At 41.4% G+C, this 18960-nt stretch overlaps 1 protein-coding gene across 2 annotated transcripts in view; it reads right to left on the reverse strand.

The window, feature by feature from the left end:
• Window positions 1–18960, reverse strand: part of atrnl1a (attractin-like 1a) — a 342626-nt gene that overhangs the window by 192931 nt on the left and 130735 nt on the right. For both annotated transcript variants that reach the window (XM_085477017.1, XM_085477018.1), the window contains one exon: window positions 5764–5816. In XM_085477017.1, coding sequence (XP_085333143.1) covers window positions 5764–5816 — 53 coding nt within the window. The remainder of the gene's footprint in view (window positions 1–5763; window positions 5817–18960) is intronic.

The raw sequence follows: 18960 nt of genomic DNA on the forward strand, positions 1-18960 counted from the left end.
CCTCCTTGTTCACCTGATCTGAACCCCATTGAGAACCTGTGGTCCATCATCAAATGTCAGATTTACAAGGAGGGAAAACAGTACACCTCTCTGAACAGTGTCTGGGAGGCTGTGGTTGCTGCTGCACGCAATGTTGATGGTGAACAGATCAAAACACTGACAGAATCCATGGATGGCAGGCTTTTGAGTGTCCTTGCAAAGAAAGGTGGCTATATTGGTGGATATATCTGGACTCCCCAGGAACCTACGCCAGGATCCTGTTTGTGGACTTCAGCTCTGCCTTCAACACCATCCTTCCAGACCATCTCCGAGGCAAGCTTTCCCAGATGAATGTGCCCGATCCCATCTGCCGGTGGATCACTGACTTCCTGACGAACAGGAAGCAGCATGTGAGGCTGGGAAAGAATGTCTCGGACTCCCGGACCATCAGCACCGGCTCCCCTCAGGGCTGTGTTCTTTCTCCTCTGCTCTTCTCCCTGTACACCAACTGCTGCACCTCCACCCACCAGTCTGTCAAGCTAATCAAGTTTGCAGATGACACCACCGTTATTGGGCTTATCTCGGACGGGGATGAGTCTGCCTACAGGAGGGAGGTTGAACGTCTGGTGTCCTGGTGCAGCCACAACAACCTGGTGCTGAATGCCCAGAAGACAGTGGAGATTATTGTGGACTTCAGGAAGCACACAGCCCCACTCCCCCCCATCATCCTGACTGACACCCCCATCACCTCTGTGGACTCATTCCGCTTCCTGGGTACCACCATCACCCAGGACCTGAAGTGGGAGCCCACCATCACCTCAGTCATCAAGAAAGCCCAGCAGAGGATGTACTTCCTGAGGCAGCTGAAGAAATTCAACCTGCCAACACGGACGATGATGCAGTTCTACACCGCAATCATCGAGTCCATCCTCACCTCCTCCATCACCGTGTGGTACGCTGGAGCCACTATCAGGGACAAACAGAGACTGCAGCGTGTTGTGCGCTCTGCTGAGAAGGTGATTGGCTGCAGACTCCCATCTTTGCAGGACCTGTACACCTCCAGGACATTGCGGCGTGCAGCTCGGATCTCAGCTGACCCTTCTCACCCTGGACACAGTCTGTTTGACCTGCTCCCCTCAGGCAGGAGGCTCCGGTTCATTCGCACCAGAACCTCTCGCCATAAGAACAGTTTCTTCCCCTCTGCTGTTGGACTCATGAACAATAACCATATGACTGTTCCCACCCCTAACACATGACCCTACGCTGTGTCACTGCATCATTCCATGTTTGGCACTGATCACCACCTGCACTCATGTATATATCTTTCAACGTAGCACTTTTGATTCTTATTCCTACTTTTATTTTTTCATGTCTATTTAAGTGCTATTTATGACACTACACTTGCACTGAAGCACCGCAGCAATTTCCTAATGTTGTAAACCTGCTCAACATTTGGCAATAAACCCCTTTCTGATTCTGATTCTGATTCTGGTCGCTGATTTGTTTTTGTTTTGTTTTTGAATGTCAGAAATGTATATTTGTGAATGTGGAGATGTTATATTGGTTTCACTGGTGAAAATAAATAATTGAAATGGGTATATATTTGTTTTTTGTTAAGTTGCCTAATAATTATGCACAGTAATAGTCACCTGCACACACAGATATCCCCCTAAAATAGCTAAAACTAAAAACAAACTAAAAACTACTTCCAAAAACATTCAGCTTTGATATTAATGCATTTTTTGGGTTCATTGAGAACATGGTTGTTGTTCAATAATAAAATTATTCCTCAAAAATACAACTTGCCTAATAATTCTGCACTCCCTGTAGAGCTCTACTTCAGTTCAGGAGATGAGGATTGAACTGAGGAGGAAGATTTTTTTTTTTTAACCTGGTCTCATTATCTCTTTCTTTCACATCATTACTTCCTTGGATAAAGGGGACCCCTTCTTAAATAATAAACATAGGTATGATCCTTCATATCTTGAGTTTGAAGGTGCTAAGTATCTGACCAGTCTCTAGCCACATAAATAAAAAGCAATTTAGTGGAAGGAATTTGAATCACAGATTAATTCTGAAGTTCATGAGAATGCATCATTTTGTTGGAAGATGTTATCACACACTACTCAATTTATACTACATAGCCAAAAGTGTTTGCTCATCTGCCTAAAATTGTCCCAGAGGTCTTGGTATGCTCAACCATTAAGTGTCCGTTTCACTGGAACTAAGAAGCCTAACTGAGCCTAACTCTTGAAGAAACAAACTCACACAACACTCTCTATCTAACTTTACATTTGGCACAGTGTAGTTAGACAAGTCCTGTTCTCCTGACAAGTACAGAACCTCAATTGGCTCATCAATCAAAAGGCTCATCAATCGCCAAATGATTCTAACTCCCGAGAACACGTCTCCACTGCTCGTCTCCAGTGGCAGCATGCGTTACAGCACTGCATCTGATGCTTTGCATTGTGCTTGGTGATGTAAAGCTTGGATGCAGCTGCTCAGCCACTGGAAGCAATTCCATGAAGCTCTCTTCACAGTGATGTTGAGCTAATCTGAAGGCCACATGAAGTTTGCAGTCTGTACTGATTAACTCTGCAGAAAGTTGGTGCCCTCTGCACACTATGCACCTCAGCATCCGCCGACCCCGCTCTGTGATTTTAAGTGACCTACCACTTTGTGGCTGATGTGCTTTTGTTCTCAATCGCTTCCACTTTGTTATAATACTGCTAACAGCTGATTGTGTTATATTTAGTAGTGAATACCACGCTGGAATTCACAGAGCATGTAATTCAATCATGTTTGTAGAAGCGGTCTGCATGCCTGGGTGCTTAACTCTTTACACCTGTGGCTATGGAAGTGATCAAAACACCTGATTTTAATAGTTTTAATTGATAAGTGAATAATTTTGCCAGTATAGAGTATATGTACAAGACGATAACTTATTTTTTCCTATTTAAAATCCTCAAAAAAGCTACTGAATGTACCTTCAAAGCAAACTGCCCTCTTTCCAGGCAAAAATAACTGCAGTGTGATCAAACTGTTTAACAATAAATAATTAATTTCCAAAATCTTAGCTGGTTTGTTTCTTTAACTGACTGTTGCCTTTCCTTGAAGGGCACAATGGTGCAAACCGCTCAGTCAAAGCATATCACGATAAAAGTTTTCCAGCAGCAAAGGTGAGAGTATGCCGCTATCCTTTCTTCAACAGACCTTGTTTTGCGATCAAAGGCATTTCTGATGTTACCAGTGCAATTGATGGCATGACTCTTCTGATTGCTGTATCCTTTCAAGCCTCCCTCATTGAAACAATGATAGCCTCACTCAAACTAGAGGGTTATTGACATTGACAGGACTTGAACTTGATTGTAGTTTGTTATAATATAAGAAGCGATGATGGCAATTCATAGACTGAACGTGTGTATGTATTTATGCACAAGTGGCTGCGAGAGAGACAGAGAAGATGCAGACTGAGTGAGAATGGTTGTGTGCCACAAAACATCTGTTTTGTCTGCAGCATTCCTCCTTCGTTTGCCCTTTGAAAGGAAAACCAGCAATTTGTTGCAAATGAGATAAGTCAATGTGATCCTTGCTAGCATCTGGAAGCAGGAAAACAAAGTTGTGGAGCGGAACAAAACTTTGTTTCTTTATCCATTTCAAAAGTAGGAAAATATTTGCAACCAACTGTTACACAAAGATGGTGTTCGCGGTTTCTTTTTCAAAACTTCAATATATGAGTCCAACTACTGAGAGATGGTTATGGAATATTTCTACATTTGCCCCAGACATGCAGTAGATATGATGCTTTTGTGGTCAAGCAAATAAATAACAATAACTGGACCCTCTCTCACAATCAAAAGTGAGGCACATATTGGTGTTAAAATTGGATCTGACTCTTATTTTATGAGAAAACCTTCAGGTTCATACCATGTTTTTGCTCACGAGAGGGCAAAACAACACAGTGATGCAGTTATTTCAATACTAACATCTACCAAAAGGTTTACTACCAACTAAGAATGTCCATTTTGAGCCAAAAGTACTGGATAGACAGATATTCGCTGGAAAATATTTAACTACTCTTTGAAAATCAATCACCCCACTAGACTCTCAAATGAATGTATAGTTGTGGTAAACCTGCTACATGACATGCTAGGAAGGAAGGAAGTGTGATTCTCTGTCAGGGCCAGAAATTTGATTCGAAAATTCAATTTTAAGGGACATAACCAAAGCTTCATTTGCATTTTACCTAAATAGGGTCATGTTTTCTTGAAGAGATTCATCTTCTTTTGACTGCTCTGCTCCGTTTAGAGGTCATAGTGGAGTTTAGAGGCAACCTGTTTATAGCAGGTCTCACTATCATCCTATAAACCTTGCCCTTCACTCTTGCTGCTGTGCTTCTGTCACAAATCACCCCTGATACTTGTCTCCACCCATTCCACCCTGTCTGCACTCTCTTTGAATAGTTGGAACCACATATTTAAATTCATCTACTTTTACTAGTCCTCGCAGACTGTTAGACCTGTCCTCCTCTCATTTCCACATGTATTCTCTCTTGCTTCTATTCTCTCCAGTTCATACCTCCATCGTTCCAGGCTCACTTTCACATGCTCCCAGCTCTCACTACAGCTCACAACATCATCTGAATCATAGTCCACGAGAGCCCTTCCAGGCCTTTCTGTCAACCTGTCCATCATCATTTCCATCATTTTTTATTTATTTATTTTTTGCTCTCTTGGCTCTTCGCACTTTTCTCCTTCTCCCTCTCCCTTATCTTTCCTGCTTGGTTTCTCATGTCTTTTGCATAGTCTCGCTTATTCTCTAAGCCTCAAAGAGTTTCTCAGTCTTGTTCTCGAAAACCTAAAGAATTATGGATTTGATCAACTGGTCCCGTAACGGAATTGACACCTTCCTGGGCTTGGGAGAGCCCGATTGTCCTGCGGAGACGTTTGCTGCCGGACACGCATTGGTCGGTTGCGTTGTGTGTCTGCCGACACTCTCGATGGAGGACATTGAACGACATCTACCAATCTTTTTTCTCCTCATCTTTCCTCATGTTGTGCATTTTCCATTGTTATACCTCTCTGACCTGTCTTCCCCATGTGATGTTTGTGTAATGTATGCATGGTAAGATGGCGCTGGCACGGCTGGCAGCCTTAACCCAATTTCGCTCGGGATGAATAAAGTATTATCAGTCTATCAGTCACTGCAAACAAGAAGATTCTCAGGGCAGATCGTGATGTAAACCCAGCCTGTGGCTGTGGTTCATCAACTGCATCCCTCTGTAGTTACTACAGCTCTGTTTGCTCATAGAGATTAAATCAGTTAACATTCTAGATACAACTGGTAAACAACAATGCAAATTTGTATTCAAGTTACAATCAATTTTTCACCAAAATGCTATGAAATGTACTTAATGACACTTCTAAGCTGTACTGAAAGTCACCCTTTGGCATAGCTACAGTATGTGTGATTGATAAAGCTAATCACTAATTTCCACATTTGCCCAACTGAAGTGTATGTCCATTGCAGTAAGTTTCAACAAAGTTCAAATAAAGCAAGTTTCTTTTACTTTATTAAATTAAGTAATTACTTAAGATTATTACTCTGTGGTCACGTAAAATAATGAAAACTAACAGGGTTTGTGTCCGCTTCCTGGACGCTTTCCTTTCTTTTTGGAGACACAAAATGAAACGAAACATGCACACAGACTGACATATTAACCAAGGTAAGAATGGATGTGCGCAGGCGAGGGAGACTCAGGTGTATCGGTGGCGGGATACTTACAATAACAGGTTCCTCGAAGGGGGTTACCAAGGTAACGGTTCTCTGAGTCACATCTGCAACAACACAGAAAAAGAGACCGGTACAAAGAAAAGAATAAGTGAGACAAAGAATAATAGCATCTGCATTCAACGCAGCTTGAGTTTGCATGAAGTTTTTCAAATCAAATCAAATCACTTTTATTGTCACATCACATGTGCAGGCACACTGGCACAGCACATGCGAGTGAAATTCTTGTGTGCGAGCCCCACAAGCAACAGAGATGTGCAAACACAACAACACAAACGAGCAAAATACAAGAATGGCCAACCTGAAACTAATAAATATATGTACAATATATAATAGTGTATGCATTTCTGGATGTGTATACTAAATATTTTCCTACGTGTGTGTGTGTGTGTGTGTGTGTGTGTGTGTGTGTGTGTGTGTGTGTGTGTGTGTACACATTTTTACAAATTAAATAGTAAAAAAAATAAAATAAAATAATAATAATAATAATAATAATAATAATAAAATATATAAAATAAAATATACAGAGTTGAATATGTGCAAAACAAGTGGCATTTATATACAGTGTGGAGTGCATAATGTTAAAGTTCCAGTAGTGAAGCTGAGGTGTCTATGACGTGTTCAGCAGTCTGATGGCCTGATGGAAAAAGCTGTCTCTCAGTCTGCTGGTACGGGACCGGATGCTGCAGAACCTCCTTCCTGATGGAAGCAGTCTGAACAGTTTATGGCTGGGGTGACTGGAGTCCTTGATGATCCTCCCCGCTTTCCTCAGGCAGCGCTTCCTGTAGATGTCTTGGAGGGAGGGAAGCTCACCTCCAATTATCCGTTCAGAGCACCGCACTACTCGCTGGAGAGCTTTGCAGTTGTAGGCGGTACTGTTGCCATACCAGGTGGTGATGCATCCAGTGAGGATGCTCTCAATGGCACAGTGATAGAAGGTCCTGAGGATGCGGGGGCTCATGCCGAATCTTTTCAGTCTCCTGAGAAAGAAGAGGCGCTGCTGTGCCTTCTTCACTGTTTTGTTTGTGTGTACTGACCACGTAAGATCCTCAGCCAGGTGTACGCCAAGGAACCGGAAGCTGCTCACTCTCTCCACAGCAGCGCCGTTGATGGTGATGGGGGTGTGTACTTCTCTGCACCTCCGGAAGTCCACTATCAACTCCTTTGTCTTTGCGACGTTGAGGGTGAGATGGTTGTCTTGACACCAGTGGGTCAGGGCGCTGACCTCCTCCCTGTAAGCCGTCTCATCACTGTTGGTGATAAGACCCACCACTGTAGTGTCGTCCGCAAACTTCACAATGATGTTGGAGCTGTTAGTGGCTGTGCAGTCGTAGGTGTAGAGTGAGTACAGGAGAGGGCTCAGTACACACCCCTGTGGAGCACCAGTGTTCAGTGTGATGGGGGATGAGGTGATGCTGCCCAGTCTGACCACCTGGCGTCTGTCAGACAGGAAGCTAAGGATCCAGCTGCAGAGGGAGCTGCTCAGTCCTAGATCCTGCAGTTTCCTGTCCAGCTTCGAGGAAACGATGGTATTGAATGCTGAGCTGTAATCTACAAACAGCATCCTCACATACGTGTCTCTCTTCTCCAGGTGTGACAGGGCAGTGTGTAGTGTCAGGGCTATGGCATCATCAGTGGACCTGTTGTGGCGGTATGCAAACTGTAGAGGGTCCAGTGAGTCAGGTAGTGCAGAGCAGATGAAGTCCCTGACCAGCTTCTCGAAGCATTTGCTTACGATGGGGGTCAGGGCTACAGGTCGCCAGTCGTTCAATGAGGGGATGGTGGAGGATTTGGGTACAGGGACGATGGTGGCCATTTTGAAGCAGGCTGGGACTACAGACAGAGAGAGGGAAAGGTTGAAGATGTGCGTGAACACTCCAGCCAGCTGAGCCGCGCATGACCTGAGGACGCGGCCGGGAATCCCGTCCGGACCAGTAGCTTTGCGTGCGTTCACCTTCCTGAAGCACTTCCGCACATCCTCCTCAGACACAGTGTGCGCACCGTCAGTGCGCACACTGTCCGGTCTCATGGTGTTTTTGTCTTAAAGTGTGTGTGTGTGTGTGTGTGTGTGTGTGTGTGTGTGTGTGTGTGTGTGTGTGTGTGTCTGTCTCGTCTTCTGCCAGCTTTTTGTGAGGCCAATTCCCCCGATAATTCTCTCTAATCAGCTGCGTGCTCTCTATTTCCCAGAGCCTCACAGACTCACGCATACAAGCAGGCATGCATAATTACCAAAAATAAAACCTCAAACTATAACGCTGATGAGAGAGCCAGTTTCTTCAAAAGTCTTCAATGTCTCCACATCCTAAAGAATTTCATGCACATGCACGAGAAACAGTGGGTCACCAGGTTAGATTTCTGAACAAACTGAACAAATGTGGCGGATTTGTATGCAAATAGAGGCCCAGCTCAATCCAAGTCCAAAGGAAACTGCTCAAGGTGTCCTTTTGGCTTCACTTCCATTATATAAAAAAAGCTGTTTTGGCAACCTTAACAGTAAACTGGGTCTAGACTGGGTCTAGAGAGTATTTTAAATTCAGGGAATTTAAAATAGAAAGTAGCTCGTCCACAGAAGGACTGGTAGCTCCCCTTACGATAAGGGTTCAGATCGCGCGAACAGGTGTGGGATTAGAGCTCTGGGTAGCTCCCCAACTGGGTCTAGAGAGTATTTTAAATTCAGAGAATTTAAAATAGAAAGTAGCTCGTCCACAGAAGGACTGGTAGCTCCCCTTACGATAAGGGTTCAGATCGCGCGAACAGGTGTGAAATGTGTGTGTTTAGTTTTGTTTGTTTGCTTGTTTTAATCAATTTTAAATCATGCTTTTTATTTGTTTTTGTTTCTAATGTCTCTGTAAAGCACTTTGAATCACCTTGTTGTTGAATTGTGCTATACAAATAAATTTGCCTTGCCTTGCCTAAATCAGACACAAAGCCACAAACAGGGCACAAACTGTGCCTCCCTCATAAGCCGAAGAGCTAAACAGAGAACAAATCTGCACTATTAGATGCCCTGGGATGAGAACACACTGGAAATCCATACAAAAACACATCACTTGAAAAGACAACGTTGAAAAGCAACTGCTGCACTCAGATCCATAGCTGGGACAATAGCGTAGCTGTTCTCGATCACGCTTTAGAGTACCACGTCAGCTCAAACAACTGTTCGGGTTTGGCTGGGGTGGAAAACTTTGGAACAACCTTGTTTATCTTTTGTGTTTTTGCATTTAACGATTACCTAGATAAGACAGGATGTTAACTGGTCAGACAGACTGGCCAGCTACAGCCTGTAAAGTGGAATCAGTTCAGCATTATCCATTATAGAGAAAAAGAATGCTTCTGGATAAGAAAGTAAAACGTCCAGGTCAGTCAGAGTGGTTTGCGACAGGTAGCTCAAGTACATCACACTACACATAGCACATATTATCATTTTTACGGAGAAACAACCTGCTGCTTAACACCGAGAAGACCAAGGAGCTCATCGTGGACTACAGGAGGAATGCTGACCCACATCCACCCATCCACATTAAGGGGACGGCTGTGGAGCGTGTGAGCAGCTTCAAGTTCCTGGGAGTCCACATCTCCGAGGATCTCACCTGGACGACCAACTGCTCCAAGCTGGTCAAGAAGGCTCACCAGCGCCTCTTCTTCTTGAGGACTCTGAGGAAGAACCACCTGTCCTCAGACATCCTGGTGAACTTCTATCGTTGCACCATCGAGAGCATCCTGACCAACTGTATAACAGTCTGGTACGGGAACTGCTCTGCCTCGGACCGGAAGGCGTTGCAGAGGGTCGTGAAAACTGCCCAGCGCATCGCCGGAGCACCACTTCCTGCCATAAAAGACATCTACAGGAAGCGGTGTCTGAAAAGGGCTGGGAAAATCATCAAAGACCCCAGTCACCCATCACATGGACTCTTCACCCTCCTGCCCTCTGGGAGGCGCCACAGGAGCCTCCGGACTAAGACCACCAGGTACCGGAACAGCTTCTTCCCCACAGCTGTCAGACTCCTGAACTCTGCCTCCTGACATCTGACCCACGTTAAACTCATGGACTGAACATACACACACCCACAATAGACAACTGTACCCTCAAACACAATAATAACATGGACTGAACCACCACTCACAACCACTAGCACTTTATATAGCCTCTGTAGAAACTATCTACACCCTCACTTATCTTAACTGCACTACTGTATAGCTCTGTGTAAATAATCATTCTGTACATTCGATAATCTTTAATCCTACAACTGTTTACAACTTGCATAGTTCCCATTTCTGTATAGCTGTATATCCCAGATTCTGTAAAGTTATTTATTTCATATTCTGTATAGTTTTTCATATTTATATCCTGTTCATAGCCTGTACATAGCTTGTACTCACTACAGCCTGTACATACTTATAGTTATAGAATATTCACAACATACTTCATACCGTGTACATTATAACATACCATAATAGACCCATTTCTGTAATATACTCACATATCTATATTATTGCTAATATATATTGTAATATATCTATATCACTAAAGCACTTCTGGATGGATGCAAACTGCATTTCGTTGCCCTGTACCTGTGCATGTGCAATGACAATAAAGTTGAATTCTATTCTATTCTATTCTAAATAAAAATTATTTGAGTATCACTCAGAGAAGGTGCCCGTGGACCAATAAACTTTCACAGACAGAATGATAGCAAGTTGTGGTAATTATGGCAAATGTAAATTCTGCTACAATGGTTGTGACGGATTAGTAATGACAGATTAATCTATCAAAAACTGACCAGAGGATGAACTTCTTCAATTATAATAAATATAAAATTCACAAGACTTGTAGAAGAGCTCAGACAAAACATTAGGCAAGCAACAGACACTGACAGTGTTTTGCTATCTTTCAAGACTGATATTGAAGTAGACAGACTTTTAAAAGCACATTGCTTTATGGTAAATACTACCTCTTTCAAATGTGACTCAAAGGTTCGATCTGTACTCTTCTAGGTCACTCAGATTGAAATTTCTGTCTTGGATTGTCTGGGCTGACTCTAATCAAGGTCCCTGAGTGGAAAGCAAAGAAGGAAACATATTCGTCATATTTTTGACAATGGCAAGAGACAAACACCCTGACATTTCACTTTTCAGACAACAGCCGCTGTCATTGTGGACGTATTTTCCAAAAAGCATTGTGACACAATAAATTGTTTATCAGGGTCTGTGTTTCACTTTTTATCTGGACTTCATTTAACATTTAGGCGGATTCACTGTGACCAAAAAGACTTTTAACATCTTTTTAAAATGCATGCATCATCTGTTGATGGGCGGTAATTGGCTGTTGCTGACATCTGTGACCTTTAGGTCCACAAAAAGTCCCTAAAAACTAAGATGAGCTCTTGCAACAAATATCTGTTAAAAAAAAAAAAATCAAACATAAACAGAGAATTAATGTATGTTTTAAGTTCGTAAGTAGAAGTAATAGAAGAAAAACGTCAGAGTTACAGGTTTTATTCTGTTATCATCAGGAAATGATGTGCATACTTTTAAAGCCATTAAAGTGCCAAGATGGATGATGTGTACCTGAAGCAGCTTAGGCCACAGATAAGTAAATTATTGCTTGGCAGAACAGAACAAAAGCTACAGTTATTAAACTCCCAGTGCAGGCTCAGTGGAAAAGGAACCGTAAAAAATGTGATAAGAGCAAATATAATTGTTATTATAATGCCAAGGCTTTCAAGGCTCTTTGCATCACCGTGAGGGAGTGAAAAATCTCTTTTGTGTCAGTGGGTGAGTGGCTCTATAGGACATTCATTTGGAAGACTTTAAAATGAAAAACAATAAGGTGTTTACTGATATTGCAATGACTTGATGAATCCTGTATTTTGACCAGAGAGAGCGAGAAAGCAAACCAGCTGCTATCAAATGCAGCTTACTGACAAGCTTTGCCAAATATGGTCAATGAATCATCCAAAGAGCTCCACAGAACAATGACTGATTCATAGTGCAACAGATTAAGGAGGGAGGGTTCAACAACACAGACAGTTAGTGGGAAGAAAATAGAGCCTAAAAAGAACATTCAAGAGTACAATGGGCGAGGGGGGGCTACATGAACAAGAAGGCGAGAGCAGGTCGAGTTTACAGCTGGTCTTTATGAATTCTTCTGTAGCGCTGCAGCAGGTCACAGAGCTATGCTGGATGCTGAATATTTCATTCTTCTATAAACCCTGGCCAAGGACGTGGCCTTAAACCATAGTAGCTTCACGGAGCTTTTATCCTGAATCAGGAGTTTAGGACAACAATAAAACAAGAAACAGCAACAAGATTCTTCTCTAATAAATTAGAGGAAAAGCCCTCTCAGACTTTAAACAGATAAACAATGGTTCCCAAGTACCCGTGAAACAGTATGGATTCAAACGATACTTTTCAAAAAGCAACTTGGTGTCAGTTGTTCCAATTAGGAGACTAGTAGAGTGGGCTGTAGATGTGCCCTGCCTATAAATAAAGACACACAAATCCCGGTTACAGCTCCGCTCATTAAAAACTGATTGGTGTGAACCATGTCTCGATCACAAAAACCTTCACAGGACCTTACAAGAAGCAATTTAAAGATGTATGAAGCTGGAAAAGACCCAAAAAGCATTTCTAAAAACTATATATTGTCTATAATTGAAGTAAATACAGGACAGCTGCAATCTTTAGGAGAAGGCATGATGTACACAATATACAATCCTTGAAAAGGTGAAGATGAAATAAAGTAACAACAAAACCTGCACCTGCAGACATTTCTATAACTTGGTAAAAATCATACTGAAAAAGAATTCTACCCAGGACACGGAAGGAAACAGAAGAAATGACTGCTTAAAAAATTAATCCATTAATTAATACAGATGTCAAGTTTGTGAAGCACCACCTGGATGTTCCACAACACCACAATGTTCTGTTTAAACAACACTCATTTGGAGAAAAAGGCATGGCACACCAATGCCAGGAACTGAGCCAAACTGAAGCATGGTGGAGGTAGCATTATGATTTGGGACCATGTTGGAAAATCAGTAAGACAACAATAAATTCATAATTTTAAGAAACAATATCAGAGCAGGAGTCCAAGACCTAATGTTAAGGACAGCCTGAGTGGTGCAACAAGATATTGACCCAAAAGTACCAAAGAAAAGCAAAAACGCGATTAGCTTTTGGGTGTAATTACCAAGTCAAGATCCAAGTTCAGTCAGATGCTTTTAGTTTTTTTTAATGTATATTTTTGTTTGTTTTTTTCCCTTGCAAATGCACATGTAATCAAACACAGAGCCTGAAGCAGGAAGTCTGGGTTAACCCTGATTAGGTTTCTGGATAACCAAGAAAATCTGGATTTGTTGAACCTGCTTCACAGTACCGCCCTCTGTATTATTTGTTCAAAACCACTTAAATGAGCAAGACTCTATTACATATAGACCACCAGATATGATGTGGATGGAGAAAAAAAAAACATAAGAATCAAATACACCCCCCACCCAGTCTCTGAGACTAGAAGCCAAAGCAAAGTGGAGCACAAGGAAGGTGAAGTGCCCTTCTTAAAAGGAGAACTGAAGCTTAAGAGAGGATGAAAGAGGCTTATTAAAAAGTGTTGAATCCAGAGAAGAGACTTGGTAAATGGAGCTGCGTCATCTCGAGAGGACTCTGTGACTTTAAAAGCTTTGGAGTCGCTCCCAGCCAACTGCCACAAAGGAATGAATATAGTAAGCCTATTTCAGCACAAGGAGATTTACTGTGATAAACACAATGTCATAAATTGCCTTGGGCCTTTATCTGAAGCCAAATATGATTTTAAAAGTACTTTCACTCATTTTAATCATAGTTTTCTTCTTTTAAGCTGTGGTTATATTTCCAAATATTTTCAATTTTGCTTCTCTACCCACAATGTAGGTTAGAGATTCATTCCAACTACTTACAATAGCTGCTCTGAAGAATATGTTAGCTGGTACAAGAAGCATGAACCTGCCCTACTCTGCCTTCTTACAAAATTTACTCTTGGATTTAACCACCGTTATTTCATGATGTGGCACTGTGTTCACTCTGCACTCACTTTTATCAAACAAATGCTCTGCAAGGCCGGACACAGCGGAGGCCAAAATGGAGAGAGCTTTCCTTTTAGACGAGGCTGTTTTGTGCCGTTCTCGCCTCACAAAATAAAGTTGTGAGTGACTGGTCCTTTAATACTGAAAGCACTTTTGTCCTATTTTTTTGTATTTTCAATTCAAGCAGAACATTTCTGCAGCAAAGTGGAAAAAAATGGTCATGTATGTTTTTGAAAAAACACAAATGCAAACAGATTTGATGGTTTTGTGAGCGAGTTTGGATTAATTTTAATTAGCGGTGTTGTCATTCTGGGTGCAGTTCCGAGTTAGTTACGAACAGAAATCATGCAATTAAATTAGTCATTAATCTAATTGTTGATCAAAAAAAAAAAGGGGCACCTATAAAAATAGTATTTTCAAAACATATATTCTGTTGCTCTGGATCTTTTTGCAGCGCAGGAATATCGTCTTTTGGGACAAATTCAAGTGCGACCCCAATTATAGATAGGATGGCTTTGAAGTAGCTGTCTCTACTTGTAGGCTGCATTTGGTGATATGAGCTCAGATTTTTAACGTTGTTTCTTCTAAAAAGTTTGTCACCAGCAGCATATGCACAGAAACATCTCTTGTGGAGGACTTTCCTGCTTCATCTCCTCTATTCAAAACATGAATACTACTTTCATATATTTAAAAAAAAAGTTATATTATTACATTTGTAAAAAGGGGAAGGATTGTTGCTAATAATCTTGAATAAAAAAAATACACAGTCTCCAAAAGTTGATTTTGTTCTTCTGGACGTAGCGTTTTCAGTGGGAGAAACGCTTCGTCACTCATCCAAGTGACTTCTTCAGTCTCAGCTGACTGCAGGTTTCCCCAATCTTATAAACAATCTTATAAACATTACACACTTAGCAAATTTGCTGAAGCAGCAATCAATAATGATTTTTTTAAACATGCATATATACTGAATGTTGTAACTCTTACACGCAAGAAGTTGAAAGACTTGCAAGAGGGTTAGTTTATGGGCAGAGGACATGTTTTTCTTTTTTCTTTTTTTTTTTTTTATTCTTCAAGGGACCATAAAGTCCTGGATGCAAAGCTCCCACAAAAAGGGGACAGACACTTAAGCTGCTTAAAACAACCGTAATGGGAACAAGATAGGGGCCACACGAGACTGGAGAGCCTCATCACTTAAAACAAATGGTGACTCAGCTACACAACACACACACACACACACACACACAGCAAATGACAAGTGCTGAGCTGTGATCGCCGATCTTGTAAAACTCAGCAAAGGTAAATAAAATTAAGACGAAACATTTTAGCTCATATATATTATATATATTTTTTACTATAGAAAGATGTTTTTACTGCTGGGATTTCATGGGTTTAATTATGGCAGATTATTCACAGAATAAAACAAAACAAAACAAGACAAAAAAGACCACACATGGTATTAAACTTGGGCAGTGGTTCCCAAACTTTTTTTGCTAGGTCCCCCTTTGTTTTACAAGAAAAGTGCTAAACAATTAAGGAAATACAAGTAATCTGCAATAAATTACAGGTAGTAATAAAATAAACTACTAACTCTTTTATGCTACGTCCACACTTATAAGGGTATTTTTGAAAACGCAGCTGTTTCGTCCACACGTTAACGGCGTTTTGAATCACTGAAAATGGAGATTTTTTTAAAACTCCTTTTTTGGAGTTTTAAAAAAAACTATCAATACATTTTTCAAAAAAATGCCTCTGTGCAAAATGGGTTTAAAAACATAAAAAAACTGTGGGATACTGTTTGTCCGGGATTTGAACCAGGGGACAAATCGTGGCAGGATCAGCCTGATATTATTTGTATCCCGCTGTAACTTTACTGTATAAAGAGCTAACATCTCCAAAATGTCAGGAGTGGTTAGTCATTATGAGAAGTGTTTGTGAACTAAAAATCAAGAATGTGGGATTCTGTTTGTCCGTGATTTGAAGAGCCCAGGGGTCCGTTCTTCGTACCTCGCTTACTACATCCAAGATCAAATGACACATCCAAGATCAAATCATCGCGCTAACTCTGAGCTCGCTATTCCGGTTCTTCGAACACACCTGTTGTTGACGATTAGTACAGCTGGATGAAGTAATGTGAGATCACTGGGTGGCTTAACAGGGGCTATGCATCGATAGTAGAAACATTGATCGGCAACCCTTTGATTGGTCGGTGAAAATGTCGAAGGAGCGCGCTCAGTATTTTTCGGCAGCAGAGCAAGAACTCTTGATTGAGGGATTTCAGGAGTTTCAAAGTTTAAAACGCAAGGGAACACTGCAAAGGCTGCAAAAGCAAGGAGAGAGGGCTGGCAGAAAGTTGCTGACAAATTAAACTCGTAAGTAATTTAATAATAATAATAATAATAATAATGGATTGGATCTATATAGCGCTTTTCAAGGCACCCAAAGCGCTTTACAATGCCACTATTCAGTCACTCTCACATTCACACACTGGTGGAGGCAGCTACAGGTGTAGCCACAGCTGCCCTGGGGCAGACTGACAGAAGCCAGGCTGCCATATCGCGCCATCGGCCCCTCTGGCCAACACCAGTAGGCGGTAGGGTAGATTTATTATATTACACTATATTATCCAATATTATATTACATTATGTTACATTATATCCTCTTTCACATTAGAGCCACAACAGGACCCACTAGAACATGGGAACAAGTAAAAGTGAAATATAAGAATATTCTACAGAATGGTAATATTTATCACTTATATTGCTTTTAGTCTCTTGAAAAGAGACCCTGAAATAATCTGTTTGTTTGTTCATAACAGCAACCAAGAAAAGGGCAGAGCAAAAAAAGACAGGTGGTGGTCCTGCACCCCCTCATCAACAAGTTGGTTAAGTGAATAATACCCTCACGGGAATATCGATATCTCTCAATGAGCACACTGTCGCGCTGAGCTAAAGGATCCTGTCTGTCCCGCAATATACGCGGAATTCTGAAAACTCTGTTAGGTTTTGTATTGTTGATTGTCATTTATGCTTAGAAATATCTACTTATATATGCTTAGAGTTTTATAATTAGTTTTAGATTGGTAGAGGTTTGATCCTTGATAGTCTGCAAACCTTGTGTGCATAGAGAGCACTCTGGGAGCATGGGAGAGGTCGTACCTTCTCTTATTGTTTTGTGGTAGGATTAACGTAGCTATATCTGTCTTAGTCTAAGTGCCTTTTGGCACACACACACACACACACACACACACACACACAGGCAAGGTACTCTTTGTTTGTATGTCGACGTCATATGTTAATGAACCTATGCATATTCATGTAAGCTCAATAAAAGAGCAGTGTTACGGGAGAACGGACGAGAGCAACTGGGGTCAAGCGAAGGAACGGCGTCTGTCCGGTTCTCTCCCGTGCACGAGAAACATGAAGAACATTGCCTACTTCGTGTCTTGCTTGCTGTGTAATTATATTGTCTTCAACGTTCCAGCGAATAGGTTCAAGCTACAAACCTATCACTCTCCTTATCAATCTTGCACCTTCCGCAATGGGTGGTTTGCGTATACGGACAGGACATGGCTGCGACAGGCTTCCCAAATCCACCTTCGCTTTTATAGCCGTGGTCTCTCATCTTGATTACACGAAGTAATTTACTATTACTACTCTAAAATATGAATTACATCTGAAATAATCAAATACATGAAATAGAATGATTAATAGTACATTTCCCTTTTTTAGGAAATGACCTGTATGTATCTGTGTGAAATCAATAAAAGGATCAAGTACTGCATTATCTTTAGTTACATTGATAATATTTATTTATGGTAAAACAGTGGTAAAATATCGCTGTTGCTTTCGTATACATGAAGCGGACATACCTGCGTGGCCGCGATCTAATCCTGTTTACATAAAGTAAGCCTGCTCCCGAGCAGGTTTACGCTTACGGATCTGTTGCTATGACAGCAAGTCCCGGATGAGCTTCGGGGAACCGAACGATCCAAGATCACGCAAAATCGTCAACAATCAAATCCAGCTAACTTACTTAGCGAGGTACGAAGAACGGACCCCAGCGCTGCTCCCGATGCAGGGAAAACTAATCCTGCAGGGGAGACCAACTTCGGCACTTGTGCAGGTGAAGCCAAAGGGCAGACATGCTTCACCATATTTTCTAGTCTTTGGCTTAGAATGAAGTTGGTTTGGTAACATATTCAGCGATGCTTCATCTCCTGCTTTGCATTTGTGTGGGCGCCCCGTGCTAGCAGTGTCCAAGTGTTTTGTTTTTTCCCCCCTTTCCACACCGCACCCTCCCTGCAATGGCTCTGCGCCCCCCTAGGGGGCAGGCCCCACACTTTGGGAAGGTCTGAACTTGGGAATAGTAAAACATGCAAATAGGCTTTCAATGAAAGGAGCCCAGTAGAGAAGGCAAATTAAAGCCAAATCAAAATGATCAAAGAATCAAACAACACGACAAGAAAGAAGAAATTATGGACTGTTCAATAGACTGCACATTAAAAGTGCTGACACAGACAATGGTTTGATTTTTAAAAGGTTATATATAAATTTACATTAAAACTGTAACCAAAACCAAATACTTTACAGCATGAATATCATTTATTGTGGAAGTACATACTGCTTGAAAATTTTTAAATCAATACCAATTGATTCATTGAGATTTTCACATTGCTGGAGTTTATAAACAGTTTCTTTTGTTCTTATACAAATTTGGTCATTTTATTGAAACTCTACTTCATTGAAATTCAAACAGGTGAATAATGAACCTGTTACTGAGCGACTCCCTCAACATGGTCCCTCCCACAGTTGTGTTGTTTTGAGGTTGTGTAGATATGCTCTGACAGAAATCGTAATCAGTATGACTATGACTGTGTAACAGGACTATGTAGTGCTATGACAACGCACAGTGAGTGTTAGTGTTGAAAATGGAAAGTCTCCATTTCCATGTCCGAGCTAACACTCTAAGCTAAATTTTCTAAGCTAACAATCTCATGCTCTTGATAAACTAGGTACTTGTTGCTATGTAGCTTTATCTGATTTAGAGTTCAAGTTATGGCTGATTACATATTCTTTTACACAAGTGTGCACAAATAATCATTAATCAAAGATTGCTGGAATTATCTAAAATG

The sequence above is a fragment of the Copadichromis virginalis genome, linkage group LG13, assembly GCF_057382275.1.
Source record: "Copadichromis virginalis isolate Kocher_CV1m ecotype Utaka linkage group LG13, C_Virginalis_male_GT1.1, whole genome shotgun sequence".
NCBI classification, from domain to species: domain Eukaryota; kingdom Metazoa; phylum Chordata; class Actinopteri; order Cichliformes; family Cichlidae; genus Copadichromis; species Copadichromis virginalis.